Genomic DNA, 21,565 nt, shown 5'->3' on the forward strand with positions numbered 1-21,565 from the left:
AACAGGTAGAATTTTGTTTATTTACTTTTATTTTCATAAAAACAGTCAACACGTCAATTGAGTCGTGTCATAAGGGGATTTCCAGTCAGACAGGATACTGGATTATTCTTCTTCTTCTGGTAATTGACAGGTGTTTTTTTTCCCTTAGTTTTTGGTTCATCCAACAGGAAACATGCCACACACACAGATGAGATGCAAGACACCCCATCTTCATTTATGCCCATCATCCTGTGGCTATTGATCTTGCACAGAACAATGCAGATTTGGTGCTAAAAATACTTAACAGGACACAGTCAAGATGGCAGTTAAATTTACCATTTTGCAGATTGACATACATTTGTATAAACCTGGATAATCTTTCCAAGTTGGATTTAATGCTAAGTTTTAGTAATTCTTGTGGAAGCCCTTGACATTCACAGAAAATACTGACATACTATTAGGCAACAAAACAATATATAGGACTTGTACACTTGATTAAAAGAAGCTAAAAACATCTACAACTAAAAAAAAAGCTACATAAAATGGATTAATTTGTAATCATTATAAAGAAATAAGGAAACAGGCAAACACTGCCTACAACTGATATCAGTATACATGTCTGTACATCTTGGGTTGCTGCAGAAACGTCGGCGTCCATGCAACAAAGAAGTTATCCCTGTAACTCAACCCACACACGATTACACAAGGTTGTCAGCGTTACCACACTTGCACATCAACAGAGATGCATTTATAGAAATTAAGGAAAAGGTGTTTTTTTTGTCTTTAGTAATAAAAGACAAAAATCCCGTCTTGCAATTTACATTTCATAACTCGAGTCTATTGAGATCATTTGTTGCGTCAAAATCAGGTCAATGTTGGTATTGTAATACGTCTTCATTGGCAAGCGTTGATCTTTTTCATTTGTCCAAACTGGAAAAAATACATTAAATATCATTCCGCCACTTTATTGGCAGCGGTTCACTTAGCAAACTTGTTTTTTACTCATGAAATGAAATACTATAATGCTGTGCTGAATAGGAGCCTGTGTGTACATGTGCTTGGTTTACTTTGCAGGTACCTGAATAATACTCCGTTTAGGGCTTCCTTTTGCAATTAAAGTGAGATTTTCAAACCATAGTTTTACAAAAAAAAAGTGATCCAGAGGCTCTAGTGCACACCTGAGGTAGTGTTAATGTAGGCCATGAAAGTCTTGTGGGACTTTTAAGAGGCTGTAAAACGGAAACTATAATCTAGTATCACCAAGAATTAAATTATCTCAATTATTGAGATAGAGATGCAGTGAAGTACTTAAGTTTGACGCATCCTGGCAGTAGAGAATACAAACAATCGCCACTTAAACGTAGTCTGCGGTGCGTATTTTTTATCACGTAGAACACCTTTTGAACTGTAGTCAGTACCGTGTGACGCACTCAGGCTGGATGTGTGTAAATCCTCTGCATTTTGGTCGGGAAAACAAAACAAACAAACATACATTCCCTTGTTGAAGACTGGCCCCACCAGCTCAGAGAAAAGACAGAGCAAGACTGTGTAACAGACTCGTTATGTGTTGTAAAGAATAGTGCAATGTTTCAAGCTTCACCAGCAAATGCCGGTGATTAAAATAAAAATGGGGGGGGCTAGAGAAAATGACAGACAACACCAATATGAAGTTTTTCATCTAGGAAAAAAGAATCAACATGAATGAAGCACATAGCAGTTTTTGTAAAAACAATTCTTGGTTTAGTTTAGTGCAGAAAGCAACACTGATGCGTTAGTTTGTTAGGCGTATGGTTAGTACTGCATAGTGTTAGGGGCAGTTGGCAGGTTATTTTAGCCGAGCGTTGTCTTGGTCCAAAGGGGCCACAGTGATTGGCTGCAGTGTCTGTGTGTCTTTGCGTGTGTGTGGACTGTGAGTGTGTAATATCCTTATGTGTAGGAATGGAGGCATTCCTTTGAGCGTGAGGTGATGTCCTGCAGCTCCCGCTCTTCCTTCATTTTGATGTCTTGGTAGGTGTGCATGTGACTGGCATCCTTAAGGTAGGCCCAGTTTGCTGAGAGAATCATGAGGAAGTGGATCTGGAAGAGAAGGGTGAGGTGGATGGCCGGTGAGCATGTCAGAGATGCAAAGCAAGCTACAGGACTCAGAGCTACAGTACGTACATCATAGACGAACACAAAAAGTTAAGCTTTTAAAAAAAAGACCTAACACACAGGGAGGACATCACTGTTACTACTAGTGTCAAATGACTGTGGCAACCATGACTAGTATTGGAGTTACTGGCTATAACAGAAATGACAGTTTCAAAGCGTGATGATGAGCAGAGCATAGGAAAGATGTGCATGCACCCTCAGTGCAGCTGTAAAATCAGGTTAGTGCAAAGCATGAAATACGGACACTGCTACATGTGCGACTCTCTCTTGTATTTTTAAAACACTCTTCTTTACAAGACTAAGATAAGAAATAGACCAAGTGGGGATTTTTTTTTTTTTAAAACAAAGGTTGTTTATTTTATATAGAACATAAAAGCTACAGTCTTCAAAAATGTAAGAAAATTAAATATATGAAATATGGAGTGTAAGTAACTCTAAAACAGATCAAAACATCTGGAAAAAAAATGTAAGCATGCAGGCTCAGTGTTAAGATAAAAACAAATGGCTCTTTAATGGCACTTTGAGAAAGAATAAAAGGAAAGTGTATGAAACCAACCACCAACTTTATAGCTGAGGCCATACTAGCGTCAGCGCTCATAGAAAAAAAAACAAATCCTCTACTTTGAAATAGGAAAATCTCTTCTCTTGTAAAATACATGGAATTAAAGTGAGGCTTAGGGCCTCATACAGAAGTGTAACCCTGGTACTGGCCTAACCCTCCATACTGTGCTGTGCTAGATATGTGCAGTTACTCTGAAGTCTACAATACACAAGTGGTCACCATAATACTTATTTGCATTATATTACAGTTGATAAAAGTTGGGTTTTTTTTAGATTCTAACGTGACAGGGAAAAAAAAATAACACTTTCATGGTACCAAATATTTGAGTCCAATAAACCAAAGGAATATCAGGACAGCACTTGACCACTGCCACACAAATTATGTGAGTGAGTAGCATTAATCTTCACCAAAACTGCTAATCTGACACAGTGTTTGTCATCAAATGTCCATGTGGATTAATTTCAAAAATGTATACTGTACATATTTATACTGTATATCTGTATGGGGACGGTGCAGTCTATGTCTAGATACGTTTAGATTTATGTTATTATTGTTTTTGTTCAATCTGATAGCGGTCAACTGATTATGCCTGTCCTCTTAATAACAGAAATACTGCATGCTAAATAATCATATTAGGAATATAAATAACACTAGTGTGGATTTGTAGCTGTGCACGTTTCTATAAAATCTGTGACATATTTCTGTAAGTCAGTGCCAAGGAAAGCGGAACAAACCAGTCAAGTGAAAGCCCACCCTCCCACTGAAGATAACTCTTACGTCCTCAGGCAAGAAATATTCCTGGATACTAAATGCTAAAGGAAACATACCACCTATGTACACTTCATACGATTACTATTACAGAAATTTTGATTTTTCTTCTATTCTGAGTTGTTGTTTTTTTTTTTAGTTCATTTGTTGTCAGTGGCAACTGTCTCTACTCAGGGCAGCCTCAAATGCTGCGCTGTGCTCTCAAAACAGTTTTAAAACTTAGTGCAGCAGTCTTCTCGACTCTTAAACTTCAAAACGGCAAAGTTATAAGTGGTAGCCATCATGTAGATCAGCTGGTGGAAGAGAACAGAAAAGGTTGTAAGAGAACATGCCCTTGCTCGACCCTCCTTGTCACGAGTATTGTGACAAGCGAGTAAAATGACTAATCATTTTCCAGAAGTAAAAGTAAAGAAAAGGGGGAACAAATGACCACATTTTACACTATCAATTTTGTGGTTTTATACTAATATAAATCAGGATTTTTAAGAATTACACATTTACCAAAAATAAAAAGCACCTAGTTAACATAAAACAGGGCCATGCACATGGTAAACAGCAAATGGAACTGGAGCTGAGCAGAAACCCGTGTCACGGGGTGGTTACATAAACCAAATGGGAATGATGAGAGGACCACTTGACACATGATCTGTTGATACAAACCATGCAACGATGAGCTAAAGGCAAAATGATAAAGAGGCAGGAGGGGGAAACTTACCAGAGCGATCACAGTGGCTCCCGCCCCAGCGCACGCTACAATGTACAGATGATAGGACAAGTAGAACTGGAAGTAGACAAGCAAGAGAGATTAGTCTTCAGTATTACAGTTTAGTTTTTGTCCTGTCCTCCCTTCTTTCTTAGTTGCCTCTTAATTTCAAACGTCTGAAATAAGTCGGGTTCTAACATGAGTTCAAATGGGATTTCCTCTTCACATGGATGAGAATGAGTGAGACTTACCTCACTGGTGTTGCAGATGTCGCCTAGTGTCGACCCACAGGCCTTGCCTGGTGTGGCATTCCATGGAATAATTCCTGTAGCCATAAAATTCAAAGATGTAATTAACACTCAAATCCCTTTGTGTGTAAAGTATCCCTCGTAACGACGAAATAAAATATGAGCGCCTAACCTCACCCTGACATGGAATGCCAGGGTGACATGGATGAAAACCACACCCCAAAGTTACCAATTATGTCATAATTCATTCCGAACAAAAAATAAACAAAACCATTTGGCTCTTACAACAAGGTTACAAACCTCTGGCCATCAATCATACAGTGTCTAGGCCTACTACACTGTCGGGTCCCTGCATTTTTAAAATCATCACATTTTTATGTTGTGTATGAGAGTGTGACATGACCATCACAGACCAAGCGACAGCTCGTCGTCTAACAGAAACGTTTGTTTCTCGCTCCACCTTCGTGTTAAAACAAAACACTCTTGGACTTAGTGCTATTCCGCTCACCGTACTGACGAACATCCACGCAGATGGAGTCGATGTTGGTGAGGTTGGTCATGGGAAACTTCATGGCAGCGCAGGTGGACCACATGTTGTAGAAGAGGAAGACTGGCACGGCGGAGAAGCCGAACACACCGAGCCAGGCCACGCCAAGAACATATGTGAGGAACACAAACTGGGGAAACAGACATGGCACAATGTTGGAAATGGATGGGTTCAAAGGTCAAAAAACGGTGTTTAGCAGGCGGAAATGCAGATTAAACGCATTCCAACCTGTTTAACCCTTGATTTATTCAAAAAATGTTCAGTGAGTGAGAGCTTCTTCGTCTTTCTGCCCCTTTTTCCAAGATAACTTTCACTTTCAATATCTGGCAGTTATTCAATCGTTTAGGAATTACGGTACTGAGAGGATGACGTCACAAACGTGTGACACACTGGTGAATCATAATGACACGTATACGGGCGCAAAGCTCTATTTCTCTGCTTTCTGGTATCCATCCATCCGTCTTCTACCACTTTATCCTCCACATGAGGGTCACGCGGGTGCTGTGCCAATCTCAGCTGACAAAGGGCGAAAGGCGGGGTCACACCCTGAACAGATCACCAGTCCATAGTTTTTGAATTTTGTCTAGGAGTTACGGTAATGAGGAGTAAGCATGCCAAATCCTGGGTTAAACATGTTTTTTGACTAGAAGGAATGGGGTACACACTCTTTATTTCCTATCATGCGCATGTTTCATTTATTTTTGGATGTAACTTTCAATCACATAGCATGTGTTGAAGCCATCCGTGTGTCAAAATTAGAATTACACACGTGTTGTATGGACATACCATTCCACTGATGCAGCGTCCGCAGATGGTCGTCTTGAACTCACTGTGCAGCTCCTTCACTGCACTGGTCGTGTAGAAGCCCTCGGCCAGCAGGATGATCCCATACAGGAAGAAAAATGAGGCAATGCCATAGATGACATACTGCATCAGCTGTATTCTGTTTGGGAACAATGCTGCACATGAGTTATGCTGCTAAAGCTGCAGTGGGTCAAACTGTGAGCACAAATCATATAGTCTCAGCCTCCAATGTAACACCTGGAGAGGGCCCCACTACAAATATATGACATACCACTGTCTGTTTAAGAAATTGCCGCATGCAATCATTTTTGTTAAGACATCACTAATCTGGGGCGGCTGATTAATCATCAACAGATGTTATGATTGAGCCTGAAGCCTTCCAACGACGCGAGGAGTGAAGCTAAGACCAAATGTGGAGGCAACAGGTGATGCGTGTCTCTAGAAATCATCCAGATCGCCCATGTAGACATTAAACAGTGCACTCCAAGTCTATACCAACATAAAACATGTGTGCATTCCTGTCTCTTGTCAATTCCTCTTTTATTGTCTGGCCTAATGGATGCACTGCCACAAAGAAATGTCCATATTAGGAATGTTCTGAAGGATAAGGTGATTGCGGGAGACACTATCAGCTAAAAATAGCCTACATAAAGTCACCCTCATGAAAAGACTTGAGATTGGACCTCTTTTTATTGTGCTGGTTATTTAAAGGCATACTTTCCATTTAGGATTTTATGTAACGGACTTTACTGTGATGTTAAAGATACAATATTTTGAACAACCACAGACACCAGGACCAGGACACTCTTGTAAAAGAGATTTCATTGAGTTTTTATTCCTGGTTAAATAAATGTTATAATAATAATAATGATAAAAAAAGACATTTTACAGACAAGCCATGTAGTTTGAGGTCACTTACATTTCAGTCAGCATGGCGTGGTCACTGGTGACCTTGGAGAAGTGGGCTTCCAGGATGGTCACAGTGCCAGTGAGAGCCACATGGCCGCATCCACAGAACAAGGCAACTCCGGAAAAGCAGAGGATCGTCGCCACCAGCGACGCGTACGGCACCCCGCCTAAACATTTAATGCAGCACTCAAAGCAACCTGTGCAAAAAAAAGAGAGAAAAAGCTCTGTCAGTGACGAGTAACTTCCAACGGCGATAAAATCAATTATATGTCAACATCAGCCCCAATGTAAATGACCAATTTTCAGTTGCAGGACAGGAGGTGATCTCCAGGAAATGAAAGATGTTTATGTGGATTATGGATTATCAATTGAATTCTGTGAGCCAATGCACTGGGCAAGACACAAGGTACATTGTGGACATAATTCCACTACTCATCTGGTGTTATTAAAAGTTGTTTTTAACACTCCAAAGGAAACAATGAAGACGGAACAGAAATATCCGCTCTATATAAGCTGTAACCAGCAGAAACAGCGCAGCCTGCTCCGTGCCACGGATTTTCCACAGTGCACACACTCTGCCTTTAATGTTTAATTTGACAATTCATCACTATACCTAAAGGGCATTAATGGCCATCCGGCAGGTCAGCGCAATGGGTGACTGCCAAAGTGTAATGGAAATCAATGGCAACGCACAATGAGGGGATGAAGCGACCCAGATGAGTCCGTCTCACACAGTGTGTTTTTATGCTTTGTGAAATGGAGCTAGTCACCACAGTTCTCTGTCTGTGGCTGCACGGACACAAACAACCCCAGAGTGCCTCCAATAAAATCCACATGTGTTTGACAGGATGTTGTAGAGTCATTAGGACATCCAGGTCAGGGGCTGTTTACTTTTTTATATATCTCTCATGTGCCCCAAATCTGGCCACAGCTGAAGTCTTTAAACCTGCTGTAATATATATGTATATATATATATATATATATATTTACAGTGTGCAAATGTGCAAAGAGGCATGGATTGCTACCATAAAGTCAAGTTCTTCTCAGCTCTTTGAAGCATTTTAGTTTCTCTAAGCTCATTGCTTTGGTTTCCTGGCCAACAATATCAGTGTTTCTTTCACAGCTCTTATCAGCATTGTTATTATATTCACACTTCAAAAATGATACAAAAACACATTCTGTTCCACAGCGAAAGATACATGTATAATTTGGGATGGCAAAACCTAATCTAATCTCCAAGTGAGTGTATATAAAGATAAAAAAAAAAGATATATCCACTTATTCTTCTTGAATCCAAACCGGTTTCCTACTACAGCTATTTCTTGAATGTAGTAAGAAAAGGAATTACATATTGTGCAGCTGCAGACAACACGAGTACATCTTAGGTCAACACCACTTTGTGTTTGTCTTGAAGGGAGAAAAAAAAAAAAAGGTCATAACATTCTTTTCTACTCGCTTCGCTTCCTGTGTGAGACGAGAACGCCGAAAGTTCATCCGTGTTTGTGCTCTTTGCCACGACAAAGGAAATTAAAGCAGATATACTGTGGCTTAGCCAGTACTTTTGCAGTCGGACGCTTTATCCTGACTGTTTGTGTAGTACAGGGAGATAAAAACATTTCTGTCCCATGGTGGGTGAACAAGAGTTGCCATGGCAGCATGTTAACCACAACTCAATGAGTTGTGCCCGCAGCGGAGTCGCTAACTTTGACCGCAGCCCACATTTCTCTGATGAGTATGTTGAGGAGGGTGAGTGGGCCGCTGGGAGCCAAAGCAGGATATTGAGCCCAGCTGCAAAGTAAATACGGTCCATTTAAAGGAAGAGTCACTCTTGTAGTGGATGTCACTGTCTGGTAGCTCTGATCCGGACGCACGCTACATCCCAGCTATAGGTCAATATAGGTCCTTCAGTAAGAAGCTGTATAGATCTGTCTCTGTCTTATATTAAATGTGCGCAGAGTGACGACAGCTGTACTGCTTTGTGAATTCGTTTAAACCATCTTTTGAAATGTGACACTAGTACTCCCAAAATCTGACACCATGGTCCTGTATATCAGGGTCAGTCTGATTTTTTACTGGATCTGGAAATAAAAAAAACAAAAAAAGAAATAAGTAGATGGATAAAGTCCTAAATGTAATGGGCGACAATAAAAATGTCTTGAGTTGCTTTAAAACATCCACCAACCCTCTTCAGCGCCCCGTCACAAAGGAGGTCAAGCAAACGCCGCTGATATTTGCCATGCTTTTCCTTCTTGGTGCAGTTAGAGAGAGAAACGTGTATTGTTTTAAAGTCATAATGAAGCATCGTCTTCATTAGTGTCCATTCCACGAGAGTTGGCTCGCCTTTGCGGCCACCAGTCCATCCAGACTGAGGCATGTTGGTCGGCCATCTCCCTTTCTCGGTGGAGAAGAATTGTGTCACTTATTGGGTGTAAGGCTTAATAATACCATACAGCCAAGCTTGTATTTTCACAGCTGGACTCAGCATTTTGGCAGGTTAGTGTAAGTCTGTTCTGGCAGACTGAAACAACTCTGGCACATGGACGGACCCACTGCCGTGGTTCAACTCTCAGCAGCCTCAGCAATACTACGCTATTCACAAAAGAACCTCTGTGCAAAGGTTTGGTCCCAGAATCAGACGCCGGGGGAGAGAGAAACAACATCAAAGCTCAACACCTCTTTTGCACAGTCCTGCACAAAGTACCATGGGCACAGTAGTTTGCACTAAAAAAGAAGTCTCATTCGGAAAGTAATCATGGGATCTGTGAAATATCTTATTTGTCCACACAAATGAATCTGCTGACTTTAGAGAAGACAGCTGTGGATTTCAGACTCCTGACAACAACTTTGTTTTTTTTAATCTATTTTCTTTGAGGGGAGGTGGGGCTATGCTTTTGGATTAAATTTCAAAAGTCCAAAAACCTGCAGATTTGGCTATTAGGCAAATTGGACGCTCTAAATTGACCGTAGGTGTGACTGTGAGTGTGTGTGGTTGTTTGTCTCTATGTGGTCCCGTGATGGACTGGCGACCTGTCCAGGGTGCACCCTGCCTTTCACACTATGTCAGCTGGCACCGGCGCCCCCTGTGACCCCCATGTGGATGATAAAGTGGCAGAAGACGGACGGATGGGAACATCATTTACAAAATGGACTTCATGTGCTATTGAGGAAAACACAACACCAGGGATGAGAGTGATTAACTCCTCAGGAAATTGTTTACTGATGTTACAAATCCAGCGAGAACTGGAGTCATTATCCGATAGACTTCCATTCAAACTGACTTCTTTATGCAACCAGCTACATTGCATACATTACATTGATAACGGTGTTAATATTTCCGTTTAGCACCATGCCAGAATGAGTGTCATAGTGCTGTAGTTTGAGCAGGATGATGTACTCTGCAATTAGGGGGTGTTTTCTCTCAGCATCCTGCGTGGGTTTAGTACAGGAGTACAGGATATTGCAGTGTAAGCCTTATTATAAAGCATCCTCCTCCACAGGCAATAACAGCAGGAGGAGCTGGCGACTCAAACAACGGGCTTGTGCTCAATGGATCTTTGCTGGCTTGCTCAGAGCAGAGCACCGTAAATGAAAAGCATGCTTTTCCCTCTGATGACTTTCACATGCTCCCCGACTACAGACGTGGTGAGACCTCCAGTCACCTCAAGACTTCAACCTCACACTGCAACAGAACACAACGAGAGACACAATAAGGAGAACAGCATGAAAAAGAGCTTGAAGGAGAGTCACAGGGACAACTTTGTGACATCAGAATCACGAGGGGAGAGGAAGAGAAAGCTGCTTGTGTGAGGAAGAGTGAGTGTGTCTGCATGTGGGGTATTGTGTGAGACAGAGATATTTAAAAAGAGAGAGAGAGACAGAGTCTAAGAAGTCCTGATACAAAGAGCCACTGTGTGCAGCCCGAGACTGTCCATCACACTGGACTTTCAGGGGCCATTCAGAATTGCAGTGAACCACAGTCCCGCTCTTCCGGCTAGCAGGCTGGAGGCCCAGGAAAAGCCCACTGCTGAGCTCCATTCTGTGTGCTGCACACAACTTGGCCACAGTGCATCAGAGCAGCCACTTCACACTCCAGGAGGAGGCTGTTAGGCAAATCAGCCAGTGTGTGAATAAGATGGTTCTGCCAAAACCAATATGAGTAACAGGTAAGCAAGCTGCAGACAGACAGACAGACAGACAAGTGACCACAACATCTAATCACTGTGCTTGACAAAGCATTATTAGTCAACAGGAGTGAGCGGATACCATATATCATCACTGGTCCAATACTGGCCATAATTACTGGATCAGGAAAAAATGTAAAGTCTGCTATGATCACTAAACCCTAAATATGACATAAAAGTTTCAATAAACAACAGCAACATTCTGTAAAATAAAGGTATCTCCCACCACTGTAATGTGAACACGACATGAGTGGGGGCTGCACATGTTAAGAGTGCTGGGTTCTTATTAACAGCTAAGTTGCTTAAGGGCGGTAAAAAAAAAAGATTATATTGGACTGACATTGGTATCTGTAGATACTCATGGGCATTGTATTGTATTGTAAAACTGGAATCAAGCCATCTCTAACAGACAACTAAGTCCAAGAAGAGTTTACCGTTTGCTGTGTTTCAGTTTTTCTAGTATTTCTTTAGTTACTTTGGAGTTTTTTATCACTTTGTTTAATAACCAGCAGCAAACACAGCCAAAGACAGTGGAGTGAGACAGGAAGGTGAAATGACAAGTAACAAATGTCCTCCATCTGGATGTTAGTCAGGAAGGTTAGAGTTCACGTTTGGGCCATTGACCCACAGGGCAACCTGAATTTTTCATGTTTTGACTACTTTTTACTACGAAAATTTGCTTTACACACATAAAGTTTTTACGTACAATGTCTACTAGCCCCTGTACTACTGAATTATTACAGTTATTGACATACTGTTTATTTTAGTGTATGTTGTGTTTGTATAGTCATTTTTCAAACCTCCTGCAGCTGACCCTGCTCCATCACCCCCCCCTTCTCCATCCTTCAACAACAGCCATCAGGATGTGATTAGGGAACATCATCACTACAAAGCTGAAATCCTGCAGCAGCTGAAAACATCAGTGTAAAGTCGAAGCATGTCTGTGTTCTCTCTTTAATTAAAAAAAAAATGGGAAAAACCTAATTTGATGTCCACACCGACGCAAGCACACGCAGGAACGTATAAGACGTATGCATTTCGTATCCAGACAAACCCCAGACACACACATAAACACACTTGGACGCACACAATTTGAGGTTAAGATGCTGCAACTGTTCCATCTCACCCATGAGCCCCCAACAGCAAGCTCACTTCCACCTCCATTTAAACTAGTTTTAATCTAACATCGAGCCTCATTGGTCACAGATGTGTATGTTTACAACAAATGTTAAGTATTGTTGTTTGCTTGCTCCAGTGGGGCGCACTGCCAAAACACCATTTATGAGAAACAGTCTCATTTTCCACACTACACACTCTGAGAGGAACACAACTAATGGCTATAATGGCCACCCCCGAGGGACGAGATACATCCGAGCCTGCAAATCTGTCAAAAGTGGTCCCATTGTTTACGTATTCAGCATCGGAAACTTACTCGGCTAATAGCCGTCGACTGCAGCTCCCAGACAGCTGCGTGTGAAAGAAGCTGAGAGAGACGCGCAACGATGAAGACGGACAGTGAGAAAGAAGCTGTGATGGCCGTAACAGCTGATATTTAATGCTCATCTGGACACAAGTAGAGGAGTACTGAATGAGCAGTTCCAACCTTTAATTTCCAAGGTTGGGACACCAACAATGGGCCTGATAATTTACAGCACCAGCCATATAGTTATGTCATTGGTTGGAGTTAGAGTCTGGGTGGGGACCTTTCATCATCCCACTTCCCCTCATTTTTGATCACATTTCATGCCTACTCTCAAATAAAACCACATCATTGCCAGCAATTAGGAAGTTATGTAGCAAACAGAATTACAACAAAATTAGCAGAGGTAATTAAACCTAATTAAACGCGACTAAAGTCTGTAGAAAATAAGAGAATGCTTTAGCGTTCCAGAAAATGACACACACAAAAAACTCGACAAAATAAAATAGATTTGGAAAAACAGAACAAATAGCCAATTCCAAATCCTTAAATGTGAGGACTACTGCTGTTCAAAGATGACAACCCTTTATAACTGTAGATGCACAGTCTGCCACTGGCTCAATAGAAAGAGCAAAACATAAAAACTCCTGCTGATTTCTACAAGAAGGGGTGAGCAAGTTAATGACACTCTGGCTTTCGTGTACACAGCCCTCATGGCCGTCTATTTGGGAGACTGGTAAACGTCTGCTTCATTTATCTTTGTCCTTGCCAGCGCCCCATCCACCTCATTAATCATCGGTCTGCCCCGAGCGAACAACTCAGATGCACCCTGAGGTTTGATTGATCTGCGGCTGATCCTGCAACAGGCTTATTGTCCTGAAAAGTGACAGTAGTGCGATGACGGCCAGCGGCAACACAGCGTCCCTCCTGCGGGAGTGAGGTCTGCTCAAAACATCACACAGAAAGACTTTCGACTAATTAGACCATATAAAAAGCACAAATGCAAGACAAGCAGAGCGCATGCTCCCTGACACCGACAGCTGTCTTGCCGAGGCAGTGATGCACCATGTTTAAAATGATGTTTCACTTTGGCGCCTCCAGACTTGAACACAAGGACCCTGCCACTGATATTAGAAAGAAAAACCAATGCTGAGAAAAATCTACCAAACAATTGTGTTGAGTGAAACCAAGCAAGCAGTCAGGGGAAGGTTAAAGCCCCAGTAAACACAGCAGTGAAAAGAACTGCATTGGCTCTTTGTGAGTGCTCATTGGTACCTCTTTTGTCCTGCCACTGGTCTTGGTTTTCCTCTGATGGAGTTTCCATGGTTGTTTTTCTCCCATCCAGCAAAAATGCTTTCTTGCAGCAAAGTCTCTCTTCCTATCTCTCCCTTACTCTCCCCTCTACTGCTTCCTCCCTCCCTCTCTCTCTCTCTCTCTCTCTCTCTCACTCTCTCTCATGCTTTCGGTCTCTCCTCCACATTTACACTTCCCATCGCATCCTGCCTCACGAAGGATCCACATACGCTCCACTGTAAATCACACTTCCTGGATGCATGGTTTTCTTCAGAAGAGGCTTATATGCGTGTCTGTTAATCTACCAAATTATATGTTTGAAGTTGCTGTATTGGAATTCATCTTGACTCAAATAAATGTGCACTTTTTTTTCTCATTGTACCATGAATATCAATGTGGAGAAAGTGGATTGTGGACAGGAGAGTAGTGATTCCTACTATAGGAACACAATTAAGTGTGTGTGTGTGTGTGTGTGTTGACCATGGCTGAGCCCTTCATCTTTTGATTTGCACCATATGGCCTCTGCTCCTTCAGCATACATTAGCAAACTTTGACCGCTGTCTTTCCTCCATCTGGTGGCTTTTAACACACACATAAAACGACACAGGAAGAGGAGAGGGAGGCAGATCAACATTTCCTAAACCGGGGGAAAATGGATGTGTGTCCTCTGGGCTGACGTAAACAACAGCGGAAATATGTACGAATGAACGAGAGATGTCCAGGGAGGAGGTGAAGGGGAGACACGCGATGAAATTTGAGACGGGTGAAGGAGGTGATAACAAATGGAAGAACGAAAGAGAGAGAGAGAGAGTACAACAAAAACAAAGAGGATGATGTAGTGAGAAACTATTTGTTCAGTATAACAGAGACATGGGGGAGATGGATGGCAAGCGATGGCCGGAGGAACAGACAGCGAGAGGGAGATGAGGACGAAAATCTTGGCTGAGTTTGTTTGGCAACAGCAGGCTGAGGAGCCCCAGGGGCATGCTAATGAGAGGACGGCCTTTCAGTGGTGAAGTGAGGGGGGGGGAGGGGGGGGGGGGGGCGGTTGCTGGAGTGGCAATGAAGAGGGGGCTTCTCACGGATACCAGACCTCAGAGAGGAGCGGGATCAGCAGGGGAGGGGGAGCCTTAGGGGTCAGGGAAGTGAACTTAGCGGGGATCCCACAACAACAAATGCTGCACTCATCTGAAAGCGTTTTCACCGCCAGGCCCGTAAAACACCGGGGCGAACTGACATCATCCTCGTGAAAATGTGCGAAACAGAGCCGCGACACTGAGGAGGAGATAGCTCTTTGAACACTTCGCATGAGAGAAATGCAGCAGAGTCAGAGGAAGCTGTGCTTGCGATGAGAGGCTGTAAAACAGAACTAAATGCAGCACACTCAAGTGTGTGTGTGTGTAAAGACTATGTAGTGATACATGAGTGTATATGGACAGAAAAAGATGTTTGATGTTTGACCAGAGGCAAACACAAGCATCTGGGGGGGCCCTTTCAAGAGCCCCCCCCCCTCCTCTATAAAACGCAAAAGAGGGAAAGAATTACAGAGATTTAAGTTGTTTACATTTGAACTGTTACTTCAGTACATTCTGGCATCATGGACAACACATGGAATGTGGAGAATCCTTGTCTCTCTCTGCATCTACGACTCTACACTGACTATGTTTTATGTATCAGGCGTCATAAAAACAGCTTCAGCATGAAATCAGAGTAAAAGTCTCCAGGCCGCTCAGTTGCTTTTGTCTTTTTTTTTTCATAACTACACATGGTAGAAGTCACAAGTGTTCTATTTGAAGTTTTGTGAGAAACATTGTGCATCAGGCGTGGTCAGATCCTTTCAGACAACTGTAGAAAAACAAAAACCGGGATCTCTCCCCAAAGGCAAACCATGAACACAATTTCATTTGTGATGCCAAAGAGTACAGTATTTATATCCTTCACCTTGGCCTCAACATGTGTTTCACATAAAGACACGCAAGGAAAGCCCAGTGAGACAAAGGCATACGTAAACAAAACAATCTGATCGCAGTATAAATACAATCTTAGTTAAAGAATTAGCAATATGAGAGTCTTAACACAATAGGAGGCGTGTGACGATGTCAATGTGACAAATGGTCAGGCTGCACAGTTCAACTGCATGGACATGATTTGACATCACAGTTCAGATGCTGATAGTGAAGTCTATTAACCAGCTGATGTCAGTCAGCTAATGCAAGTAGCACCTGTTTGATTCTGTACAGATCAAGCAAACAGTTCTCAAACATACAGAAAAAGCTTAAGCTTTGGTGATTTTGTTGGTGTTATTATTATTCTGTCACTGTTTGTCTTTGGTAACATTGGTCACATGATTCCTATTCTGCATCTGTGACCAGGTCCACTCGTGTGGAGCCGACAGGCTCGATCAGCATCGTTTAAAGTTCATATTTTAAAGTGATGCACTACAGTATGGACTTACCGTAGTTGTATATTATTGATTCAATGATGTGATAGGCTTACAAATAATTAATAAGATGCTACTAATGCTGCACAATTCAGTCGTCAGCATTTACAGTTCACTTGCTGTTGACTTTTAAACATCTGACTGTTTTGTGACGTAATGGGTGTGAGTTTGTCCACGTGACCATATTTCACATCGTGTATATATATATATATAGTTATATAGTAGTCATTTGACTGATTGTGATGCAAATTTAATGACAGGCATAATATGTGAAGCAGTACGAGATGAATGAGAAGACAGGCATGTTCAGACTTGTGAAGAGAAAGGGCCTAATTAGACTGCGACACCACCATGCCAGTGTCACCAACACTGTGACAAGCTAAGAGTGGCTGTGGGAATAACCATGTGAAAGTAGGAGGAAAGGCCCGAGCGCCGCTTTCTCAGCTACAGTGCGAGACAGCGCCACGCCCCTACTTGAGGACACAATCTGAATGATGATGAAGCTCATACAAATGGAGACGGGGGGCTTCATTGTGGGTCAACCCATTTGTACGGAGAGACTTGGGGCCCTGAGGGCTCCTCAGTGTTCAGTCACCCGTGAGGACCTGCGCACAGCTTGGCTCACACTGAGGAAGGTTTTCTCAGGGAGTTCAGTCTGTGTCCAGACGTAAGCGCCACTTGAAACACTGACATCAGTCTGAGAAAGCAGGCTCACTACACCGGAGGAGAACTGAAAGCTTACAGATGTGTGTGGAGTGGCCCATGCGAGGTATGAGTATGTGTAAAAGAGAGGCAAATAGATAGTCAAAATAATCCCAGAATATTTTTGCTGCAATTGTATAACATGCCACAACATTCCCGTTACTGTTTTTAACAGTGTTGTGAGAGTGAAGACTTGCAGTCAACATCGTTCCAGTGAGTGTGGTGGCACCACTGACCTAAATTTGAGTGCAGGTCCTCTGTAGGTCAATGTCCTCTGTATGTTCTCATGGTTAGAGTGCTTAAATTTGGTCATTGATTGGTCTACTAAAGCACAGCACTACTAAGCCATTACACAGATCCATTCATTTGTTTGCTGACCCACTTTCCTCTGCTGTGGGTCTACAGCAGAACAAGAGCTTTACCAAATCCATGTACGACTTATGCCGAATAACGTATGCATCATATCATCCTATGAGTTCAACACATAAGTAAATTAATTCTTGGTCTGCAATGAAAATATTAATATGCTTAATGTCAATCACTCACTGTGGCAAGACATGTGACAGTAAGAAAGGGAAAACCACAGTGGGCCATAATGAGCCTTATGGTTCCCTGTTGGCTCTGTCACAAAGCTGTAAATAAGGAAAATATGGCTCCAAGGAACGAGCCAAACGGCGGTGTAGCGGTTAGCACTGTTGCCTTAAGACCCGCGTCGACGACCCAGTCGGAAAAAAAGATGTGTGTGGGTTTTCGCCAGCTACTCTGGTTTCCTCCCACAGTCCAAGAACAATCAAGAAAAATCATAGAGCTTGTTTTAATTATTATTATTTAAAAAAAAAAAACAAGGAATAATCAGTTATGAAAAGTTTGTGATTATAAACTGATATTGCCTTCTGTGCCTTTGTGATGTGTCAGCTAATGTTAAATATTTGTCAGTTATGCCCAAAGTTATGCTCTTTGAGCACTAAAATCTCTAACTAAACTAAAACTCATTATTGAGTGCAACTGAACTGAATTTGTGCCAAATTTGAAGAAGTGTTTTTTTCATGTGTGCAGTTCCCCACAGAGGATAGACTTATTGTTGATTGAGTGAGCTGAGAGTTCAGATATTACATTTGAGGATTTGATGAGCCCAGGATGACTCAACATCAAAAAATCAAACCCCAACCCCAGTATATGGTGCATCACATTGCTCTTCCTGTTGGAGAACTTTACCACAAGAGGAAAAGACCCTCACGTACACATTCTTCTTGCAGCGCATGGTGGAAATCCAACCTCTCCTCAATTTCAACCATTATTAACGGAGACATACTTTGTTTCTTGGCAGTTCTTGCGTAATATAATTTCCACGTAGATTTTTTTTGTGTGTGTGTGCCTCCACTGTAATTATAAGTGTTTGCCCAAACAATGCCGAGCGTATCCGACTCAGCACTTCTCTAATTGCATGTCTGTGTTACTAACGTGTCAGGTCTGGAAACAGCGCGACACTCACTTGGCGATGCTGGCAGCCATGTTTTTCCTCTAGAAATGACTTCACGTCCCTGACTCTCTGGCACCTCCACAGCCACTGTGGTTTTGGCCTGGGTGTGTTGAAGGGAGAGCAAGAGCCACAGATGCTTCATATTACCGTGGCTCCTTTGCTTATAGTAAGTTGGAAAGAGCCACAATGGTTTGGCTGCGCAGAACGCCGTCGCTTGGAACGAGTCTCCGAAATTTCAACTTGGAGTCAATAAATAAAATCACTGCCAGGTAAACTGAAACTGAAACCTGCAAAAGAGTTGTGCAGACAAAGGGAGGGAGACAGAAGTCTTTCTTTATATTTTGTAACCCCACATTCAGGCTATGAACTTCTGCCATTTTACAAAGAAGTAAAGTTTTTTGTTTTTTTTTGCATAATAGCGGTTTTGTTTTGGTCTTCAAAAAATATTCTAATGCTTTTGCTGTCATTGTGATCTCACATTATGGAGCCAGTGAATCAGGCAGGTAGAGCAAACAAACACCTCCATTATAACGCAATTATCCAGTTAGAATAATGCTACATAATAACCTCATTTCTACTGTGATAACACTTGGCCAAGAATAATGAAAATACCCATAAATGGGCGCCTGTGGAAAAAAAAAGAGGGCTATAGAAATACACTTTGGGGTGTTATTCAGCTGTTTTAAAAAATATTTTACAAGCAACCAAACAGTAAGTGACAAACCTAAATCCAGGAAAGAAAAACACACATTAAAAGGTCCAGTGTGTAACATTTAGGGGGGGTTACTGGCAGGAATCGAATAAACTACCCAGTATGTAAGTTTATTTAAGTGTATATGAGTCTATGATCGCTTCAAAGGTCTGGACACACTCTGCAAGAACAGAGAAATGTGTTCTTCTTCTTCTTCTTCTCGAGGTGGCAAGAACAAGAACAAAGTCAGTTCTAGCCAGGACATTTCATACTTCGCGAGAAACTCAAGTGCAGAACTCCTGGGGAGTCCTCAGAGGGAATGACAACATTTCCGCATTAACCACGACCACTTAAAATTACTGGCCAATCACACAATAGTTGTCGGACATGGGAAAATAATGACGTCATTCTTTTCTCGCAGCCATGCGGAGTACGTACAGACTCAAAGCCTTTTTATATGTGCTTTGGACAAGGGGCCTTGCTTTACTGGGGCCACCATCTTATGCCACCATATTGGTACAGCAGCCCAAACGGACATGCAGTTTGCATTTGGTTTGTATGCTACACAAACAAAGAATAACATAATTCAGGTGCATAAGCCAACAAAGAAGAAGCAGGAACCAGCAGAGAGAAACAAGGACAGTGGAACAGAGGAGTGAGTTGTGAAAGTGTTTAAATCCTCTCTAGTATGCGAAGGCCACCATAGTAACCTGAGAAAGGGAAGGGTGAGGAGTCCTTTAGTTGCACTCTGCATTCTCACCATTAGATGTCAGTGTTTCTTACACACTGGTCCAGTGTGTAAGAAATACTGACATCTAATGGACATCTTTGAGGCTGGTCACGAATGTCTGTGATTCATAAAACTTGAAATAAGCAGTAAAAACAACACAAACTGCATTTTAAAAAGGACATGACAAACACTTATTCATGAATGTCCAATATTGTTTTTGATCTCAAAAGTGTACGGCACATGTAAATATAGTCATAGTTCCTCTAATTGGATTAGTATACCTTTATGTCTCTTTATCTCAACCAATTAACAGCGCGCGACTTGCCTTAATGAGGTTAATCCCTTAAATACAAAACCAAACCATCAACATAAGCATTTGCTATATTTAGCTGCAGAGAACAAAGACAACTGAGTTGTCTTGTGTGTGTTAAATGACAAAGCAGCAGTGTGTTTGTTTGTTTCATCTTATACTGTAACAATTAAATTGAAATGTTATGGAAATGTGGCTGTTAGGGTTCATTATTACGCTAATAATAATGTCAAACCTGAAAGAGCTGGTACAAAGAAATGGAAATTGTCTTTTGAAATAGAGGGAATTTTTAGAACGCTGCATTGTGAAACAAATGCAATTTAATGCTTTATTTATGAGGGGAACATGTGGAATGGGAAGTTGCGTCGGGAGGCAGATAAAGAAAGTGAAAACATCTGATTTTTCACATTTGCTGTCACACACTTTGTTCCTCTTACACGGACCTCCACAAATCACATTCTCTGACTCTCACACTACAGCTGCTGCAATGGTGAGGAGGAGGAGGAGGAGGAGGAGGAGGAGGAGGATTGGAAACAGTCTTTCATAGCCTACTTGTTGCACAGAGCATAGGCATGTGAACACAATCACTTGCACTCTCACACACACACACACACACACACACAATAGAGTCATAATGAAGCACAGCGACATGGAGACAGCAGACGAGACTCTCCAGCTAATCTTGGGGTTACTTCCCATGAACAGCTCCCCACCCTCCCCCGTGTCTCCCCCAGCTGCTGGGATCGCTTTCTCTGCGCTGCTCCCGCCAGCCCTATTGTTCTCTGCCTCACACAGCTAACCTCTCACCTCTGACCCCAAAATCTAACCATTTCAAACCCTCCAGCACTTTTTCCTTCATTAGTCCCAGTCGGTGATACTCATCCAGACCAGTCAGTCAGTCAGTCTGTCTGTCAGACCCCACCGTGTCAGGATTCATTGCTGACACTATGACAACAGAGAAGCCAACACACAGATCATCTTAATGCTTCTACATGGGGCTGCTCCCTGTGCCTCAAAGCCATGTGTCCTGGGGCTGGATACTGGAAGGACAGCGTTGTTTGTAACCTGAACCTGACACTTTCATCCCTACAAAAAGTCTATTAGATTCAAACCATCGTCAAATGAGTTCATAGGATGCTGACTCTCTCCAGGTTTCTCAGTATAGACGTATTTATGCTAATAAAGCAATACAGGTGCAACAGTATGACTGAAAACACAAAGAATCTAAACGTTTCAGATGTTAATTCTAAGTCATTCTAAGTGCTTCTTGTCCCCGCCCACTCCTGCACTGCTGCACTATAAACACAAGCGCTCCCTCAGTCAGGTCTGAGAGCATTGCTTGACATAGGCCATTTTCAGATGAAGGACACGGCACACAAATAATGAGACATTGCAACAAATCTCACGCTGCAGCTTTAAGTGTTAACAAGTAAGCAAATACAGTACATGACAAGAGGCTATTCTCTTTCCCGTGGGTTGGTATACTGTATATTCTAACCTGTGCGACCTCTGCAAAAATAGGTCAATCCATTACATTATTACTTTAAGCCCTTAAGAGTGGTCCACCAACAGCAGTACTGTGCAAAGTGGAAACCGTAATCTCAAGTGAGGCCGCTTTTCCACCGTTCTCAGTGTCTAAATATTTAC

The 21,565-nt window shown here is 42.2% G+C and overlaps 1 protein-coding gene across 3 annotated transcripts in view; it reads right to left on the reverse strand.

Moving 5' to 3' along the window:
- Nucleotide 1: 1 nt before the first annotated feature.
- The window catches only part of gpm6bb (glycoprotein M6Bb), a 30,242-nt gene continuing 8,678 nt past the window's right edge, over nt 2–21,565 (reverse strand). The window contains exons 1-7 of one of the 3 annotated variants that reach the window (XM_058613264.1): nt 13,548–13,670; nt 6,682–6,868; nt 5,745–5,901; nt 4,920–5,088; nt 4,415–4,488; nt 4,176–4,241; nt 2–2,055 (exon numbers count right to left, since the gene is read on the reverse strand). In XM_058613264.1, coding sequence (XP_058469247.1) covers nt 1,906–2,055; nt 4,176–4,241; nt 4,415–4,488; nt 4,920–5,088; nt 5,745–5,901; nt 6,682–6,868; nt 13,548–13,596 — 852 coding nt within the window. In that variant the 5' untranslated portion in view covers nt 13,597–13,670 and the 3' untranslated portion in view covers nt 2–1,905. Of the gene's footprint in view, nt 2,056–3,556; nt 3,754–4,175; nt 4,242–4,414; nt 4,489–4,919; nt 5,089–5,744; nt 5,902–6,681; nt 6,869–13,547; nt 13,671–21,565 lie in introns of those variants that run through there. The other 2 variants (XM_058613279.1, XM_058613268.1) reach the window with 2 other exon arrangements.

Source organism: Solea solea, chromosome 2 (genome assembly GCF_958295425.1).
Source record: "Solea solea chromosome 2, fSolSol10.1, whole genome shotgun sequence".
NCBI lineage: Eukaryota > Metazoa > Chordata > Actinopteri > Pleuronectiformes > Soleidae > Solea > Solea solea.